Below are 16418 nucleotides of genomic sequence, written 5' to 3' on the forward strand. Positions count from 1 at the left end.
CGTTACACTTTAACCTAGCAGAACAATTTCCCCCTCTAATATTATGCATTGTGTATGTTATTTTCACTAATAAATACATTTTAATGCACAGCCTACCCCAGTACATGCATTTTGTATGCATTATTTGGCCGGAGAACTGCACTGTAAAATTCATAGAATTTCAGGTTTCAAAGGATGACTAGGTGTTTTGGTTCACCTAGTGCTTTGGAAAGGTAAGTTTTACCTTTAAATGCTGATTGAATAAAATTGTTTCCCCATCCCTAGCTGTTAGTCTTGGTCCACAGCTTACTCTGTCCTTCTTACCTTTTCTGGAACCTGGAAGGTAAGGGGACAGGTTTGTTTCACAGTCTCAGGGCCAAGCCTTGGATGTCCAGATGCAGCCTCAAGGACCAGTAAACATTGTGCATCAAACTGGAAACACCAAAGCATGGGAGGTAAAATTTGTCAAAGCAAATCTGCCCGAAAACTAACTCTCACTAGTGTAGATAGAAATGGATTGAAAGCATGCAAGCAAGCAAGCAAGCAGAGGAAGGATATTTCTCATGTTGTAAATATTGGAAAGAAAGTGTTGCTATTGTCCAGTGTATTTTGCAAAGATGGCTAGGGGACTGACAACTGAAGGAAAACATTTAAGTGCACCATGTTGATGGATATTATAGCTGAATAACCAGGCAGCATTTCTGTGGGCTGGCAAGTATCCAAACATGTCCCAAGACTCCTCAGATTAGCAGTAGGCATTCATACACATCTTGGGGTGACTTTAGTTTAAATGACAACAGGAAATACATTAGATAGATGAGAATCCTTGAACTTTAGCATCACCTGGGAATGTATGTAAAGCAGCAAATTACTTGAGAGGCTGCCAGAAAGCATGCCTGTTGGATCATTCAGTGAGCTGGGAGGATTTCCTGAAGAAGTAAAGGTGCTAGTCTAACAACCAGGCTCAGGGGGTTAGAACTTGGATAGAGCATGGACTGAAATTTCCACCATGCAATTAATGCTTTTGGTCATGGAAACTGTATAATAGATGTGAGGAACCAGTGGTCTTCCAGATATAACTTCCTTGGCCCAGTATACCTGAAGGAGCGTCTCCACCCCCATTGTTCAGCCCAGACACTGACGTCCAGCTCCAAGAGCCTTCTGGCAGTTCCCTCACTGCAATAAGTGAGATTACAGGGAACCAGAAAGAGGGCCTTCTCAGTAGTGGCCCCCACCTTGTGGAATGCCCTCCAATCAGATATAAACAACTAATCTGACTTTTAGAAGACATCTGAAGGCAGCCTTGTTTAGGGAAGTTTTTTTATGTTTGATGATTTACCATGTTTTTAATATTGGAAGCCACCCAGAGTGGCTGGGGAGACCTGGCCAGATGGGTGGGGTATAAGTAATAAATTATTATTATTATTATTATTATTATTATTATTATTATTATTACTCCCATCACCCCTGACTATTAGCCACGCATTGGGGAGTTTCCAGTACATACAGTGCTATGCACTCTGTGTCCCTGCCTCCACTTTCCATCGGACCAAGAGGCAGTTATTGGACGATCCATGAGTGAAAGTTATCTCCCTCCCAACCCGGGGGGGGGGGCTTGTAAGGATAATTACTCCCAGATTATCCTTAATTAATTGCACAGTTGGCATCCGCTATCGTGGGATCCGCTGTTTGTCATGGTGGCAGCACTGGAGGTCCTCTCCTTGGGGGACTTGGGGCCATTGATCCCAGGAGCGTGCAAGTATTAATTTGTGTCCCTCCAACCGTACCAGTAGGCAACCCATTTCAGTAAACAATATATGATGATAATAGGAGGGGAAATGTCCCAGTGTGGATCTGAACCAATGATTCCATGATCAAATTCGTTTGTGCATTATCAGAATGGAGCTTTAACATTGGTCACTGCCTTTACTTGCTTCTGTGCATTTCTTGCATATTAGGGCCACATGGGACTTCCTCAGTCTTCAGGGATTGGCTACTTCCATGTCCATGTGGCATGTGGGCTTCATTGCTGGTCCAACCACTGATTGGTGGGCTGCAGCAGTGTCTCCAGGGATGCTGGGGACATAACATTTTCTGTATTTTCTGTTTTTCATTTCCCCACCTGGGTTGAGCACACATTGGATATGGTGACCATCCCACCAGTGTAGTGACAATGTAACTCCAGACCCAAAGGAATGTGAGTAGAGGATTGCTGTGCCCATAGAGAAGCTGAGCAGAGCTGCGGCAGACTCTTAGTGAAGACCCATGACCTTTCGACTTCAGTTGAAGCCGGTAGATGAGTTCATTGTGCAGGTATTTACACACGTATCCATGCAGTCCCCCTGCCCAGTGGCAATACACACAGAGATCCTCCAGAAGGAAGATACACATTTTTATACATATTACATTTTTAATATTTTAACATTTAATATTTATCAACCCCTTGCAGTTGGTTAACATTCTTTAAATGGGTTATATTTCCAAAAGATGTTGTTGATAAGTAATCTTTTCGTGAAGAGAAGCCAAGGCAATCAAGAAGAGGAGGGGATGGGGGAGAACCTCAAGTACCCAGACTCTAGGCCAGCTGCTTTGCTTCTTTTTCTTACCCTGTGAAAAGTTTGAAATTGTTTGAATAGTTGTTTCCACACACCCCCCTTGCCATCCTTGCATTCAAGCCCATGTCAAAAGTTCACTATGTAATTATGATGCCAAGAGGTGAATAATAGTTGAAATTCCTTGTATCAGACTACCCTTCCACAGGATCTGAGTGAATCATGTTGACTTCAATTACTGTCCAGGAAAGAGGATGAATCTTCGAAGGGAAGCACACGTTCTTCTAAGCTCTTCAGGCATAAGAAATTATTCAAGAGGCAACAGCACCCCCAAACAAGCAGCTGCAGCTCACACTTGACATATGCGGGTCATACCCAGTAGTGACAAATGTTGGTGTACAGTTACTGATGATTTGCACACTGGCTGGGAAGCATGTAATTTAGCCTGCCGTGGTAATTTAGGAAGTCATAAACTGATGGTGTTTGAATAGGGCAGATGAGTGGAGTGAGGGGGTGTTGTGGGTTAGGGTGGCCCACTGAAATCAATGCAGGGATGCAAGACAGGAAAACAACCAGTGGTGAAAGTGAGTGGGTACAGTCTGGTAGGGACAGTGCAGTGCTTTTTTCAGGGGGGGGGCCTCAGGGGTATGCATACCCCTAAACATTTTGTGAATCTAAGTTTGGCCTCATTGAGGGGCAGTATTTCAATATGAGTAGGAAAACGAGAATACCCCTAAACATAGTTTTTTTTGGGGGGGAAGCACGGGGACAGTGTATCCACATATGGATTAAAGATTATGTGTGTCACAGGAACCTTGCGCGATGAGAGAGTGGCTATAAGCTTGAAAAGTCTCTGGGAAGTTTTCACACTGTTCTCAGAATGCTGGCAAGAGATATAGTGGGGGAAATGCTTACTTTTTAAAAATAGAGATGCTGTGACTTAGTCCTGAATGGAAGCCATGCCATCTGTCTTGGAATATATTAATTCTGTGTCTAAAAGGGGCTGGACTGCAGTTGCTAAGGGCAGAAGGGAAAGGGTATCTCTCTATGCTAGTTCAGAGCTACTTCTCTTTATTCCTTTGTGTCGGTCTTTCTAGTGAAAGATGACTAGGAGTGATGCTAAATTGCTTAGGGTAGAGGAGTACTGTATGAGTGGGTGTGTAAAACCCACAACATCAGTAATGTCCAGAGGAGGTTCTATGCACTCTACTTAACACCACTGAAAGTAGTGTCAGTAACTTTTACTTTTTACTGAATCTATCGAAAATGTAACAGGTTTTTTTTAAAATACTTCGTGAACCACTCAGAACCCTAGTCCAACCCCCTGCAATGCAGGATCTCTTTCCCCAACATGAGGCTCGAACCCACGGTCCTGAGATTAAGAGTCTTATGCTCTACTGACTGAGCTATCCCAGGGATATTATATTGCACATCTTTTTTCAGATCAAGTTATTTTTACTTTTATTGCATCCCAACTCTGGATAGAAATATGAACTGTTTAGCAAAAACGAATGCAGGTAAGGTACTCCTTTACCTAGTCCACAAATGTGTTAACTGTCTTTACCATTGAGCTAAATGACCCTTGTGGTGCCTTCCAACCCTTCAGTTCTTCTTCTTCTTCTTCTACTCTGCAGCAGGCGTGAAGAACCTGTGGCCCTCCAGATGTTGTTGGACTACAGCTCCTATGATTCCTGACCACTGGCCATGCTGGTTGGGGCTGGTTGGAATCGGAGTCCAGCAATATCTTGAGTGTTACATGTTTCCCATTCCTGTCCTGCAGGTCAATACCGGAGATAAAGAATTCTGGGAGATTTTAGCTGTTCTGTGCTTGGGACCTAAGCATTGCTCTGCACACATCTTTGATCTGAGCACTAGCTGAACATTACCACCACGTTAAAATGGGACATAAAGCTCTTTAAAAAGCAGTGAGGATGAAATTTAGCGCCCCTCCCCCCATTTCTTATTTTCACAACAAATCCTTTTGGAACTACTTGTTAAAGAGCAGTCCCCCTCTCCACCTTCCATTATGCACATGCACTCAACTGTACTACAGTAGTAACTCAGGTTACAAACACCTCGGATTACAAACACTTTGGGTTACAGACTCTGCTAGCCCAGAAGTAGTACCTCGGGTTAAAACTTTGCTTCAGGATGAGAACAGAAATCGTGCAGCCGCAGTGCAGCAGCAGCAGGAGGCCCCATTAGCTAAAGTGGTACCTCAGGTTAAGAACAGTTTCAGGTTAAGAATAGACCTCCGGAACAAATTAAGTTCTTAACCAGAGGTACCGCTGTATTTTGCACTCCCTTGGCTCAGCGCCCTGGGGGGGGGGAGCCATTTGTACCACCCTAAATATGGCGCTGGAGAGTTAGGGTGGGGAGAAGGGCTGCCTTTTATTTTGTACATAATTACCTGTGTAAAGCAAAAAGCATTATTTCCATTAACTACCAGAGCTGGATTGGTTGGGAGGCTGTGGAAATGCCAATGGTGTGTTTTGTTTTATGTGCCTGCATCAGCATGGGCATTTGTGTGAGAAAGTGTATGTATGAGTGTGTGAGAGAGAGCAGTGAAAGAGAGGGAGAGAGTGCTTTGTGCCTGAAAGTCTGTTGTGTGCACGTGCACTATTTATGTGGTGAATGTGCATGTATGGTGAGCGTAGGTGTATATGGTCTGCAAATGGAGTGAGTATTTATGTCTGTGCATATGTACATGCATTGGCCACACTCACTGCTGGCAGGCAGCTCTCAAGTCGGGAAATGTTAGCCACCCCTGATCTACAACATAAATCACCTGATTTTTTTAATTTTTCTTTTTTGGGGTGAAAGTTGAAAGGCTGAATACACACTCAGTGGCCATTTATTGCTGTGGAAAGAAGCACAGAAGATACTAAGGCTGCAGTTTGTTGCTCTGAATAGTTCAAGTGAAAATGTTGATTCTTCAGCTCTCGTGCAGATCATATAGGTGTGGTAACACTCTGTCCCATTTTGGAATGGTTTCTGGGTGTTTTTTTTAGTTGCAGAGATTTTAAAACCGTATTTTTCTGTTTGTTGTAACCTACCCTGGGATCGACCTCATGGTGAAGCATGGGTTGTAAATCTTATACATTCTTTCATGTTAATACTGATTGCTGATGAATACTTTTTTATTTGTAGTTTTATTCCAGCATTGGAGGGGTTAATCTGGTCCGTTTGCTTTCACTTTAATTCTTTGATGAGCCTTTAGCTTACAGCTGTGTTGAGCCTGAGTGTATTTATTTATTTATTTGTGTGTGTGTGTGTGTGTGTGTGTAGTTTTGGAGTAATCTAGCTGCTCTAGAGGGTTGTTTTTTTCAGAGAAGCATTTAAGAAACCAATTTTTTTGGTAAGTTTAAAGGCTTCATTGTGCAAACTGGTTGCTATTTTATTTGCTTTTAAAAAGTGGCTTTGTAATGTGTTTCTAGTTATACAGCTTCAAGAAAGTTTATAATTATATATTTGTTTTATCTATTTTATCATATATAAATTATAGCAGTAGCAAATATAATGTGTGTGTGTGTATATACACATATATACACATTATATTTGCTACCGCTATAATTTCTTTTAGGTATTTATGCTTATAAAGAGCTATAATTATAACTTTGTTGGTTTTACAATGAGAACATGTTGAGTCTTACAGAGTCATCCTATACATGATGACTAAGAGAGTTACAGGGACTTGCTTCCTAGTCAGCTGGTATACAAGTCAACCTCACTTCGTTAGAAGTGTGACTTCTGGATTATGTTTGATGGCTGTCTTGCAACAATTCCATTATTAAGGAAGAGGCTGCTGTAATGGAACATATGTCAGAAAACAAAGGCAAAGGAACAATGGCTTTTCCAAGGCCTCTGAGCCCAAGTCTTTGACTGAGGCATGTTTTGAATGCAGGTACATATCTAGCAGTCTATGAAGTGACTGCACGCACCTCCCAGAACTTTTGTCATCAGCAGCTGCTGCTTAATGAGAGTCATATCTCATTTCCTCAGAATGCATTTGAGGTCGTGCACAATGGCATCATTGGGGTCCTTCAGTCTGTAACAGGACTTTGTAATAGGACTCCATTTCTGAAGATACAGACCTGATGAATAAGTTGTCACTGTGGTCTGGCTGTTGTGGGGGGGGGGAACCATTTCTGCATGGTTTGGGCAGCACCCTATTTTTGGTAGTGTACGGACACATCACCCACATAGGTTGGTCAAACCGTCTTTCTTTACTCATGATGGCCAGTAACAACACAGCTGAGTTGTATCAGCTGGCATGGAAAGGAAGCAGAGTGAGGCTTCCTGCATGTGTACATTGTACAAATGTGTGTGTAGTTGGTTTACGTGGTTTTTTTTTGGAAGCTGTCTCATGAACTGAATCTTTGGGTGAGTTAGGCTCTTGGGATGTTCTGCTTAGGGTGACTAGTGGTCGGCAGTGACAAAGACAACTTTATTTTCAGACAGCAGAGGTATTCCAGGTTGCGAAAAGCCTTGTGACACTGGAAAGGCCTCACCTAGAGGTTGAATTCCTTCTTACCCTTCTTCTGCCATGGTCTTCAGTTGAGGGAACCATATTAACACCAGTATTGAAATTACTGATCTAACCGGTGCTTTTTAAAAAAGGGAGGTACTCAACTGTACGCAGTACCGGCACCTCTTTTTGTTGTTAAAAAAGTGTGGCACTTTAACAATTTCATGGTGGGTACTGGCACATATTTTTCTAGAAAAAAAGCACTGGATGTAACTGACCTTTAAATTTTGTGTTGACTCCCAAGCTTTCTACTTGGGTGGGCTAGTGGTCTGGAAGAATAACATAAATTAAGTCTGCAATCCTAGACACTTAGCCAAGGAGGGACTTCTGAGTTAGGGATAACACTGTAAAGCTCTCTGAACTATTTTCAACTTTTGCTTTGTGTGCCAGTCAATTCTAAACTTAGCTTTAACCATCTTATTGTTGTATTACAGGTTCCTAGACACATTCTTGTCCAAGAATTAGATATGTTTCGTATTAAATGCTAATGTATTGAGGTGTCACTGGTAGTTGTGCACAGTAGTGCTGTGAAAACAAAGTTCACTTTCATGTTCAGAGAAACGATTAAAAAAAAAAGCAGGAATTCAGACTCGATTAAATGACTCGATATAATTTCTGTATTTCCTGGAGGAAGCAAATAAATGCAGAATGGTGTGACATACTTTTCTACATTTAAGTCATTTCTGTTCCTCTTAAAATAGAGACTGCCTTGAAATTTCCTTAGCTGCTGGTGTTACACATGCATATGCTGATGTCATGCAATTTGTTTACAGACCTTGTTACCCAGAGGTTGGTATATGAATTAGCTCAACAATCACTTTCTGGCAGTGACAGTTCAGGCCCTGCAGTTCTACCTAGTAATCTTGAGTCAGCTGACAAAAAGACAGAAATCTGAGCATACCCTGAGATCACTTCCTCAATTTATCCCTAAGTGATTAGTGTGACACCCAGTAGCTCAAGGGTCTACCAACAGCTTAGCCTCCGCTCATGGAAAGCCACCCTTTGAAAACTTTTGCGGTGCGATTTGCATGCAACATTTCCCAAGGAGATTGATGAGTCTCAGCAGGGACACTCAGGTTTGAACAGTAGAGTCTTTTCTGAAAGATTGTATGACAAGGATTTTTTGTATTTGTTTTTACTGCTTATACAAACACAAACAGGTATGTAAAAAACAGCATGTCATTTAACCATTGGGCAAAAAAAAAAAAATATGATCACAGCTTTGTGATTACAATGCTAAGCCCTGACAGTGCTTTGGGGTGTTATACACCTTTTGTGTTTTGTAATAAGGAGGTTGCGTTGCTCTTTGTTTGTTTTTCAGGTGCAATGGCAGCACGTTAAAAAACCAAAGCACAGCTTTCAGGCTTTCGCTTTCAGCTGGAAGAAAGACCTCTGCTTTAGCCCTGCACTTGAGCTGCTTGACGGGCCAGTAGATTTATGCACCATCAGCTGCTTCTATATTAAATGCTACACACATAGTTAAAATTAGAAGTTAATCAGATCAGGTTTCCAAGAGTGGATTCTGCTATACATCCCTCAGACAGGCCGGATCCATGGCCTGGGCTTCCTAGCGCTAATGGATAGATTGTCTGGCAGGAACAAAGACCTCTGCTATTCCGTTAATCCAAAAAAATCCGCATCCACTTGCTACCAAAACACCTAATTATGTTTGTGGTATATTTTGAGACACTGTTGCACTCCTCTAGGAAAGAACTCGCAAAGAAGCAGCACTGCAAAAGGCAAAGTGTAAATATGCAATTTGCTTTTATAAAGGATAGTATATTTTACTGTGGGTTTAATGGCCAGAAAGACAGTGTATAAAAATTCAGAGATGTGTTGTTGTTGTTGGGGGGGGGGGGGAAGGTAGTGGGAAGAAGACAGCAGCTGATGTACAAGCCCAACCTATACAACAACAGGATAGCCATGATTCATTGTTGTTCTCTTGCAAATGCCATATTGGTTCTGGACTTACACTTTCAGGAATCAGTATGAAGAACAAATACATAGATCACACTCACCTTCATTTTAATTGGGCAGCCATTAGTTCATCTTAGATTCTGAATATTTCAACCTCTTAGCTGAGTAATGATGCCCACAGAAAACTTGCATCCACAGGGTCAACATAGGTTCAATGTAGCCCTCCATATACTGCAGCACACTGTCCATTATACACTCCAATCTATTTATCATGGTTCTTACTGGTGCCTATCCTTCATTGTTTGAGCACCATGGGATGATTGATTAATTCCTATTTTATTAGCTTTTTTTGAAATATGTGCTTGTGAAGAATACATCTAAATTCAACACTGCAACCTCTAAATTTGCAGTGTTTGGTGTATTTTATATTCACTTTGAATTGTTAGATAGTCTCTGCTTGAAAGTGCATGGGTTTGGCAAGATCGCATTATTCTTCCATTTTAGTGGCTTTAAGTTGACCTATGATAAATACTTGTTTTCTCAAGTTGCAATGTTTTCCCATTTGAGGACAGCTGAATAAGTTGTCTAAGTGTCTGAGGAATTAGGTTTTGGACTTATTTAATCAGAAGTGATATAAACCAGTTGTCATGAGAGCACATTACAGCAGTGAATTCCACCAAAGTGCACAGCTAAACATTATTTGTAGGCAATTTCCTGTTCAAAAGTGTGCTAGCCCTTCCAGGCCAATCAGCTAAGGTAGGAAACAATGACCTGTGCTCTCAAACAATCTGTATTAACAAAGGACTCTGCGATTACAACCTTAGGAAATAGTCTGTTACAAGATGCTGAAAAATATATCTCTAAGTACTGTATGCATCAGTGGCTGAAAGTGCTCCCTATTGCACTTTGTAGAATGATTACAAGTGTTTGCTTCACATTCAGCCATTTTCACAGATCTGTGAAAAGATGGATAGTATTACTGCAATGTGCTGTGTGCAGTGCCACTCTTGAAGACTTCTTAGAAGCCACAGCAGGTGCAGCTTGCTCCAGTTTAGCAAGTGTTTGCTGTTAGGACCATATCCATATTACTCAGTTTCTACAAAAAAAAAAAAGAGAGAGAGAAAGAGAGAGAGAGAGAGAGAGACTCTGGCTTCCTGCCTGCTTCCGGGTGCAGTTAAAGCTAGCATTCCATTAGAAAGCCCTACATGGTTTGAGTTGTAACTCTTGTAAGCTTTCGCAATATGAGGGCTGAAGTTTGATTTGTACAGTCATTGTATGAATTGGTTTGCCAAACTGTATATGACAGGGATTGGTGATTACCAAGATGGGAGGTAGAGCCTACCAATGGGTTGTGATAAGGCTTTTGTACTCGAGAAGAAATGGCTCAGAGCAGCAACTACTAGGTCAGGTGGTAAGATTACTATATCTTCAGTCCCTCAACAAAACCAATTTTGTTGTTGGAACAAACGTGTTTTGATTTGTGGCTTGGATCATAGGAAGATGCCGGTATTCCAAATCAGACTATTGGCCCATCTAGCTCTGTATTGCCCACACTGACTAGCAGCAGCTCTCCAGCGTTTCAGACAGGGAGTTTTTCCCAGTCCTTCCTGGCGAAGGCAGGGGCCAAACCTGGGAATTCTTGCATGCAAACCATGTCTTCCACCACTGAGCGACACCCCCAAGAATGTACCTGTGTCCTGCTGAGAATATTATATTTCCTCTTGCATAAATTGACAAAGTTTGTTGTTTGACAGGGTTATCCACAAGTGCTAGGAGTAGCAGCTGCCAGATCTGTAGAACTGAAACTAGAACATACAGGTGGGACCTGCACTAAAACGTTTCATTGAACAGCACTCCTGTTCAGGATGTTAGCAAGCCACATGTTGTTGTTGTTCAGTCGTTCAGTCGTGTCCGACTCTTCGTGACCCCATGGACCAGAGCACGCCAGGCACGCCTATCCTTCACTGCCTCCCGCAGTTTGGCCAAACTCATGTTAGTAGCTTCGAGAATACTGTCCAACCATCTCATCCTTTGTCGTCCCCTTCTCCTTGTGCCCTCCATCTTTCCCAACATCAGGGTCTTTTCCAGGGAGTCTTCTCTTCTCATGAGGTGGCCAAAGTACTGGAGCCTCAACTTCAGGATCTGTCCTTCTAGTGAGCACTCAGGGCCGATTTCCTTGAGAATGGATAGGTTTGATCTTCTTGCAGTCCATGGGACTCTCAAGAGTCTCCTCCAGCACCATAATTCAAAAGCATCAATTCTTCGGCAATCAGCCTTCTTGATGGTCCAGCTCTCACTTCCGTACATTACTACTGGGAAAACCATAGCTTTAACTATACGGACCTTTGTCGGCAAGGTGATGTCTTTGCTTTTTAAGATGCTGTCTAGGTTTGTCATTGCTTTTCTCCCAAGAAGCAGGCGTCTTCTAATTTCGTGACTGCTGTCACCATCTGCAGTGATCATGGAACCCAAGAAAGTGAAATCTCTCACTGCCTCCAATTCTTCCCCTTCTATTTGCCAGGAGGTGATGGGACCAGTGGCCATGATCTTAGTTTTTTTGATGTTGAGCTTCAGACCATATTTTGCGCTTTCCTCTTTCACCCTCATTAAAAGGTTCTTCAATTCCTCCTCACTTTCTGCCATCAAGGTTGTATCATCAGCATATCTGAGGTTGTTGATATTTTTTCCAGCAATCTTAATTCCGGTTTGGGATTCATCCAGCCCAGCCTTTCGCATGATGAATTCTGCATATAAGTGCTTTGCCAGAATACTGTACTGCATTTCCACATGCTTTGCCAGAATACTGTACTGCATTTCCCCAACACCACTGCCCAGTAGACATTCATTATGGCCTCTTAACACATACAGTTTTCTTTGGGCTGTTCTGGGATTCCCATCCCCCACCCCCTTGGGTTTTTCAGTACTTCTACAAAAACTTTGTTTCTCTTAGGCCTGCTGATACTTCCCTATTGAGCATGGTTATACCAGGTCTGATGCTTGGAGAATGAGTTTTTCTGTTAGTATATTATGTGGTGCCAATGGAAGCTTGTGTTTTGATGCAAATAGCTGTCATCAGGACCATGGAAGGAGAATGGTTGAACTCTCCCTCCTCACCCAGTCCCATTTCTGTTCTCTCTTCTCCCACCTCCTGCCTCAGGCCAGCTGCTAGTCAAACTTTTTAAAAGCACGCACAGTAACTGCATTCACACAGTGTTGTGTCATTTCAGACTGTAGAGTTGTAGAAGAGCAGGAGTCATAATGTTTGTGTCAAATAGTAATGCAGGGCTGCTTGTGGGACAGCAAAGGACTACCTCATCCCAGGATAGCAAAGGTACTGAATCATGCTCATAACCAATGTCCACAATCTTAGCAATGTCTACTTGAGTTACATGTTGGCCTTTATATGGATGGGCACACCCAGGGTGTGCAGTTTGAATAGGGAGCGGGATTCCCCCCCCCCACACACACACACACATACACACTTCTAAGGTGAATTTAGACCTAGCACTTGGCGATCGGTTCTTAAAGTAGCAAATAAGGGTTTTCCCAAAACTATTTATTTTAGATTTCAGGGTACTTTTGAGCAGTTGCTTATCTCTGTGAAAGTTTCCTCAACACTTAAAAGATTCTCTGAGAGACCAAGCAAAGCCTGTTTCTCATGACATTTTGAGGATGGCTAGTTTGTGTGGAATTTCTGAAATATTTATAAAGAGCACAGAACTAGGAAATGCCTTTTTATGGCAGTAAGAAAGAACAAAATGCAGGTATTAAGAACAAAAAGCCAGCACAATTAAGGAATCAGTAGCTTTAGAAAAGAAATTGCATGTAGAGAATGGACTGTTCCTAACCAAACATCTTTATTTTAGCTTCAAGGATGCAGAAATCTTTAAAAAGCACAAGTCAAATTGTACTAAATAAACACTAAGTTAATTTTTCTATGAACCTCTACAGTATTTGGCTTGCAACTGAGCTGTTCTGACTGGATGTTGACTTTTAAATACCCCTCTGCCCTGTTAGCACAAATTTCTTGGCATTCTCTTCTCCCTGTCATAACTTAATGTGGGCATATATACCCTATTTAAAAGGTAAAGGTAAAGGACCCCTGACAGTTAAGTCCAGTCGCGAACGACTCTGGGGTTGCAGTGCTCATCTCGCTTTACTGGCCGAGGGAGCCAACATTTGTCTACAGACAGTTTTTCCGGGTCTTGTGGCCAGCATGACTAAGCTGCTTCAGGCGAAACCAGAGCAGTGCACTGAAACGCCATTTACCTTCCTGCCGGAGTGGTACCTATTTATCTACTTGCACTTTGGCATGCTTTTGAACTGCTAGGTTGGCAGGAGCTGGGACTGAGCATTGGGAGCTCACCCTGTTGCGGGGATTCGAACCGCCGACCTTCTGATCGGCAAGCCCTAGGCTCTGTGGTTTAGACCACAGTGCCACCCGTGTCCCTACTTAGTCACCCACAAAAGAACATGTTCCAGGGATTTTCTTGCATCCTTAGGGAACCCACCATCTTTCATTAATTTTTAGAGAAGCTGCTCGGGGAACAAGCATGGAGCAGTTACTATCAAAGGGATTGCTGACAGATGAGCAAATAAAAATACCTGGGGGGGGGGCAGAGATCAAATTAACAACTCCATAGTCTCAGAACAAACAAAAAATGCCCCATGAATCCAAGAGTCTATTATTGCCTTGCATTAGTGGTTAATTGACTAAAAGGAGGAAGAAAAAGAAGTCCTGAAAACTATAGAAGCCATGCAGGGGAAAGGCACAGATAAGTATCTATCATACCCTCTGGGACCAGATATCTCCATTCCTTAATTCCAGTTATGTGAGGTCTAGCTGAGAATATGCAGTGATGAGGAAGATACCTTACAAATTTGTCCCTATTTTCCTAATCTGGATTGTTTTGTTAACATACAACTAGCTGAACTGAAAGCATACTGAAAGTCTACGTGCCTTTCTCCCTGGTGCCAAGTAAGGAGAGCCCAACCAAGTTAGTTTTGAGTTAATGCAGTCATGTACCTACCTCTTAGCTCCAACTTCTTATTGGGCCTCTGCATGCATCACAATACCGTTTAAGAATCTGGAGAAGAGGAAGCAGCTGCAGGCTCTTTTCACATAAAGTTCTTCACAGGTGCTAGTACTCGTGGAAATATGACTGGCAACATAATGTCTGACACCACCAGCAGGCAAATATGATGGTCCAGGAAACAGTAAGGGGCCACAATGAAAAAATTCCCTTGGATTTTTGCTATTGTTGAATGGCTTTAACAGATCTGCCAAAAGGTAAATCGTTGCCACTAGGAGGCTCTGCAAGAATAGCTTCTTAGGAAACGTAATTCTTTACTAAACAACTAAGATCTGAGGGCGGAGAGGAGAACTATCCTCCCTGAATTACATACTATTGTTTCAGTATTAATTCCATTTTGGTATATGGTTATTTCCCCGCCTCGCCCCCTTGTCACTTTGTGTCTTCCAACAGTGGTTAATTTCCTCTGAATGGAAACAAACATTCTGCAGGATTGTGGTTTCTAGTGACAGATTAGCTTTATAACACTCTAAGTCTATGTTGTGTAGTTTTCCTACCTAGAAACATAGTGTAGGAAGGCGTCAGTAGGGTCATCTAGTCCAACCCCTGCAATGCAGGAATCTTTTGTCCAACGTGGGGCTCAAACCCATGACCCTGAGATTAAAAAATTACGTGCTCTACCGACTGATCTATCAAAATTGCCAATGCTTAGCTCTCAAATATCACGAGCCTTCTCATGGGATTAGCAATACAAGTAATGACATGTTTTTAGCTGGCATCTCTATTGTATGCTATGTCTTCTTCAAAGGCAAAATATTCAGGAGCCTTTTAAAAACCACTTTTTAAAAAAGCTGGATCTGTTCTTAAATGCTGCCAAATACATTTATAAAAGGCTTTGTAAAAGTTGGGACCTACAAACCTCATGCATTGAATTCTTTCTACATCTCTATGCTGTATACAGAAGTCTCTTGTGACTAGCATTTAGCACGTTTTAGAAATTCATTTGAGAACATTAATTCTGTTCCTTCTTGTCACCTGTCATGTTGGCTCAGATGATCACATTAAGCTTTTACTTCCTTGCTCTATATATTCCTGTTCATCTGTAAAAAAAAAAAAAAAAAAAAAAAAACCAGATGAGCAAATTCTGTAAGAAAATCCTCTTACAGAATTGATTGCCATAGGATATTGTGATGCCTCTTAGCTGACCTCTACTGCTGATTCAGAACTTCTTCGGGGGCTACATTTTATTGGAGAAAGACCAAACGCTCTTACCTTAGCAGCCTTGTTGGAATCCAAACTCAGAATAATAAGGCCAACCACAAATAAAATGACAGAAAAATGCATAATTAAAATAGATAATTCAGTTAAACAATACAGCTTTTAGTTCATATTTGTTCTGCATCATCAGTGACCGGAACTAATATACCGGTACCACCATTACATAAAATATGAAAAATAGCATGGCAACACCAGCCAGACTTCAATTTTGTGTTTTCTCAATGCACTGGAGGTAACTGCCTTGCATTTTGTGATTTGAACAAACATGCAAAGTGAAAAACATACTATCAGAGGACTAAGTTCATGTTGTGTAAAAGTCTATAGCAAAACTCCCATTTGATTTTAATGGTTTTAGGTGAACCACCCGTCTGTTTATGAATGCCTTTGTTCCTTCTCAGTTTTACACTCAAGATAAATCAAATTCATGAGATAGTAACTTTTATGTTCCTAAATAGCCCATGGATCTTTTGAAAAGTGGGTCTTTTTCAATGTCCCTTTGTTTCTAAATGTGTGTCACTAATCTTTCCAAGTAATATATGAATTATTTTAATTAAAAATCAAAATTCCTTGTAGAGTCTCTCATTGTTGGTAAATAAACAAGGAGATTTTAGAAAAGTGACCTGTCTCTTTGGGTGAATTAAGGAATAGCCATGTTACTGCTGAACTACTTGTAATTCCCTAACTCAGCCTTGAGGCATCTAACACTGAACCATAGGCAGCACTTCTATCATATTGCTTCTCCAAAAGCATCCTTATTCATTCAACTCCTGTGTCCATTCAGACCTGGAAAGGGATGTAAAGATAATGTGTATAAAACAAAATGTAAGAACCCAAACAGAATTTTAAAGCATTGTACACCATAAGTGTTCAGCATGCAGACAATCCTGTTAAAATAGCAATGCAACGATATGTTTGAATGTGGTTTGCATAATTCATCATATCCATAGTTAGTGCAAGACTTTACAGATGGACCGTGTTTATCTAACAGCACAAGACATGCATTAGAATGAATCCTGTCTTACCTCTTTACCAGGGGGTTTCAGATATTCCTTTTCCCACCCCCACCCTTCACCCAATAGAGTTTATTTCAAAATCAGCCAGAAGAAATGTTAGTTGCTACAACAGATTTAA

At 41.5% G+C, this 16418-nt stretch overlaps 1 protein-coding gene and 1 long non-coding RNA gene across 2 annotated transcripts in view; one reads left to right on the plus strand and one right to left on the minus strand.

The window, feature by feature from the left end:
• Positions 1–297: 297 nt before the first annotated feature.
• Positions 298–16418, plus strand: part of MYOT (myotilin) — a 51389-nt gene continuing 35268 nt past the window's right edge. Inside the window, 1 exon segment of the mRNA XM_033140164.1 lies at positions 298–434. Coding sequence (XP_032996055.1) covers positions 428–434 — 7 coding nt within the window. The 5' untranslated portion in view covers positions 298–427.
• LOC117041406 lies at positions 9868–16218 on the minus strand. Its single transcript, XR_004425963.1, has 3 exons — positions 15282–16218; positions 10667–10767; positions 9868–9932 (listed from the first exon to the last, which is right to left on the minus strand). It is a non-coding gene; the product is annotated as an uncharacterized LOC117041406 (long non-coding RNA).

Source organism: Lacerta agilis, chromosome 2 (genome assembly GCF_009819535.1).
Source record: "Lacerta agilis isolate rLacAgi1 chromosome 2, rLacAgi1.pri, whole genome shotgun sequence".
Classification (NCBI taxonomy): Eukaryota; Metazoa; Chordata; class Lepidosauria; order Squamata; family Lacertidae; genus Lacerta; species Lacerta agilis.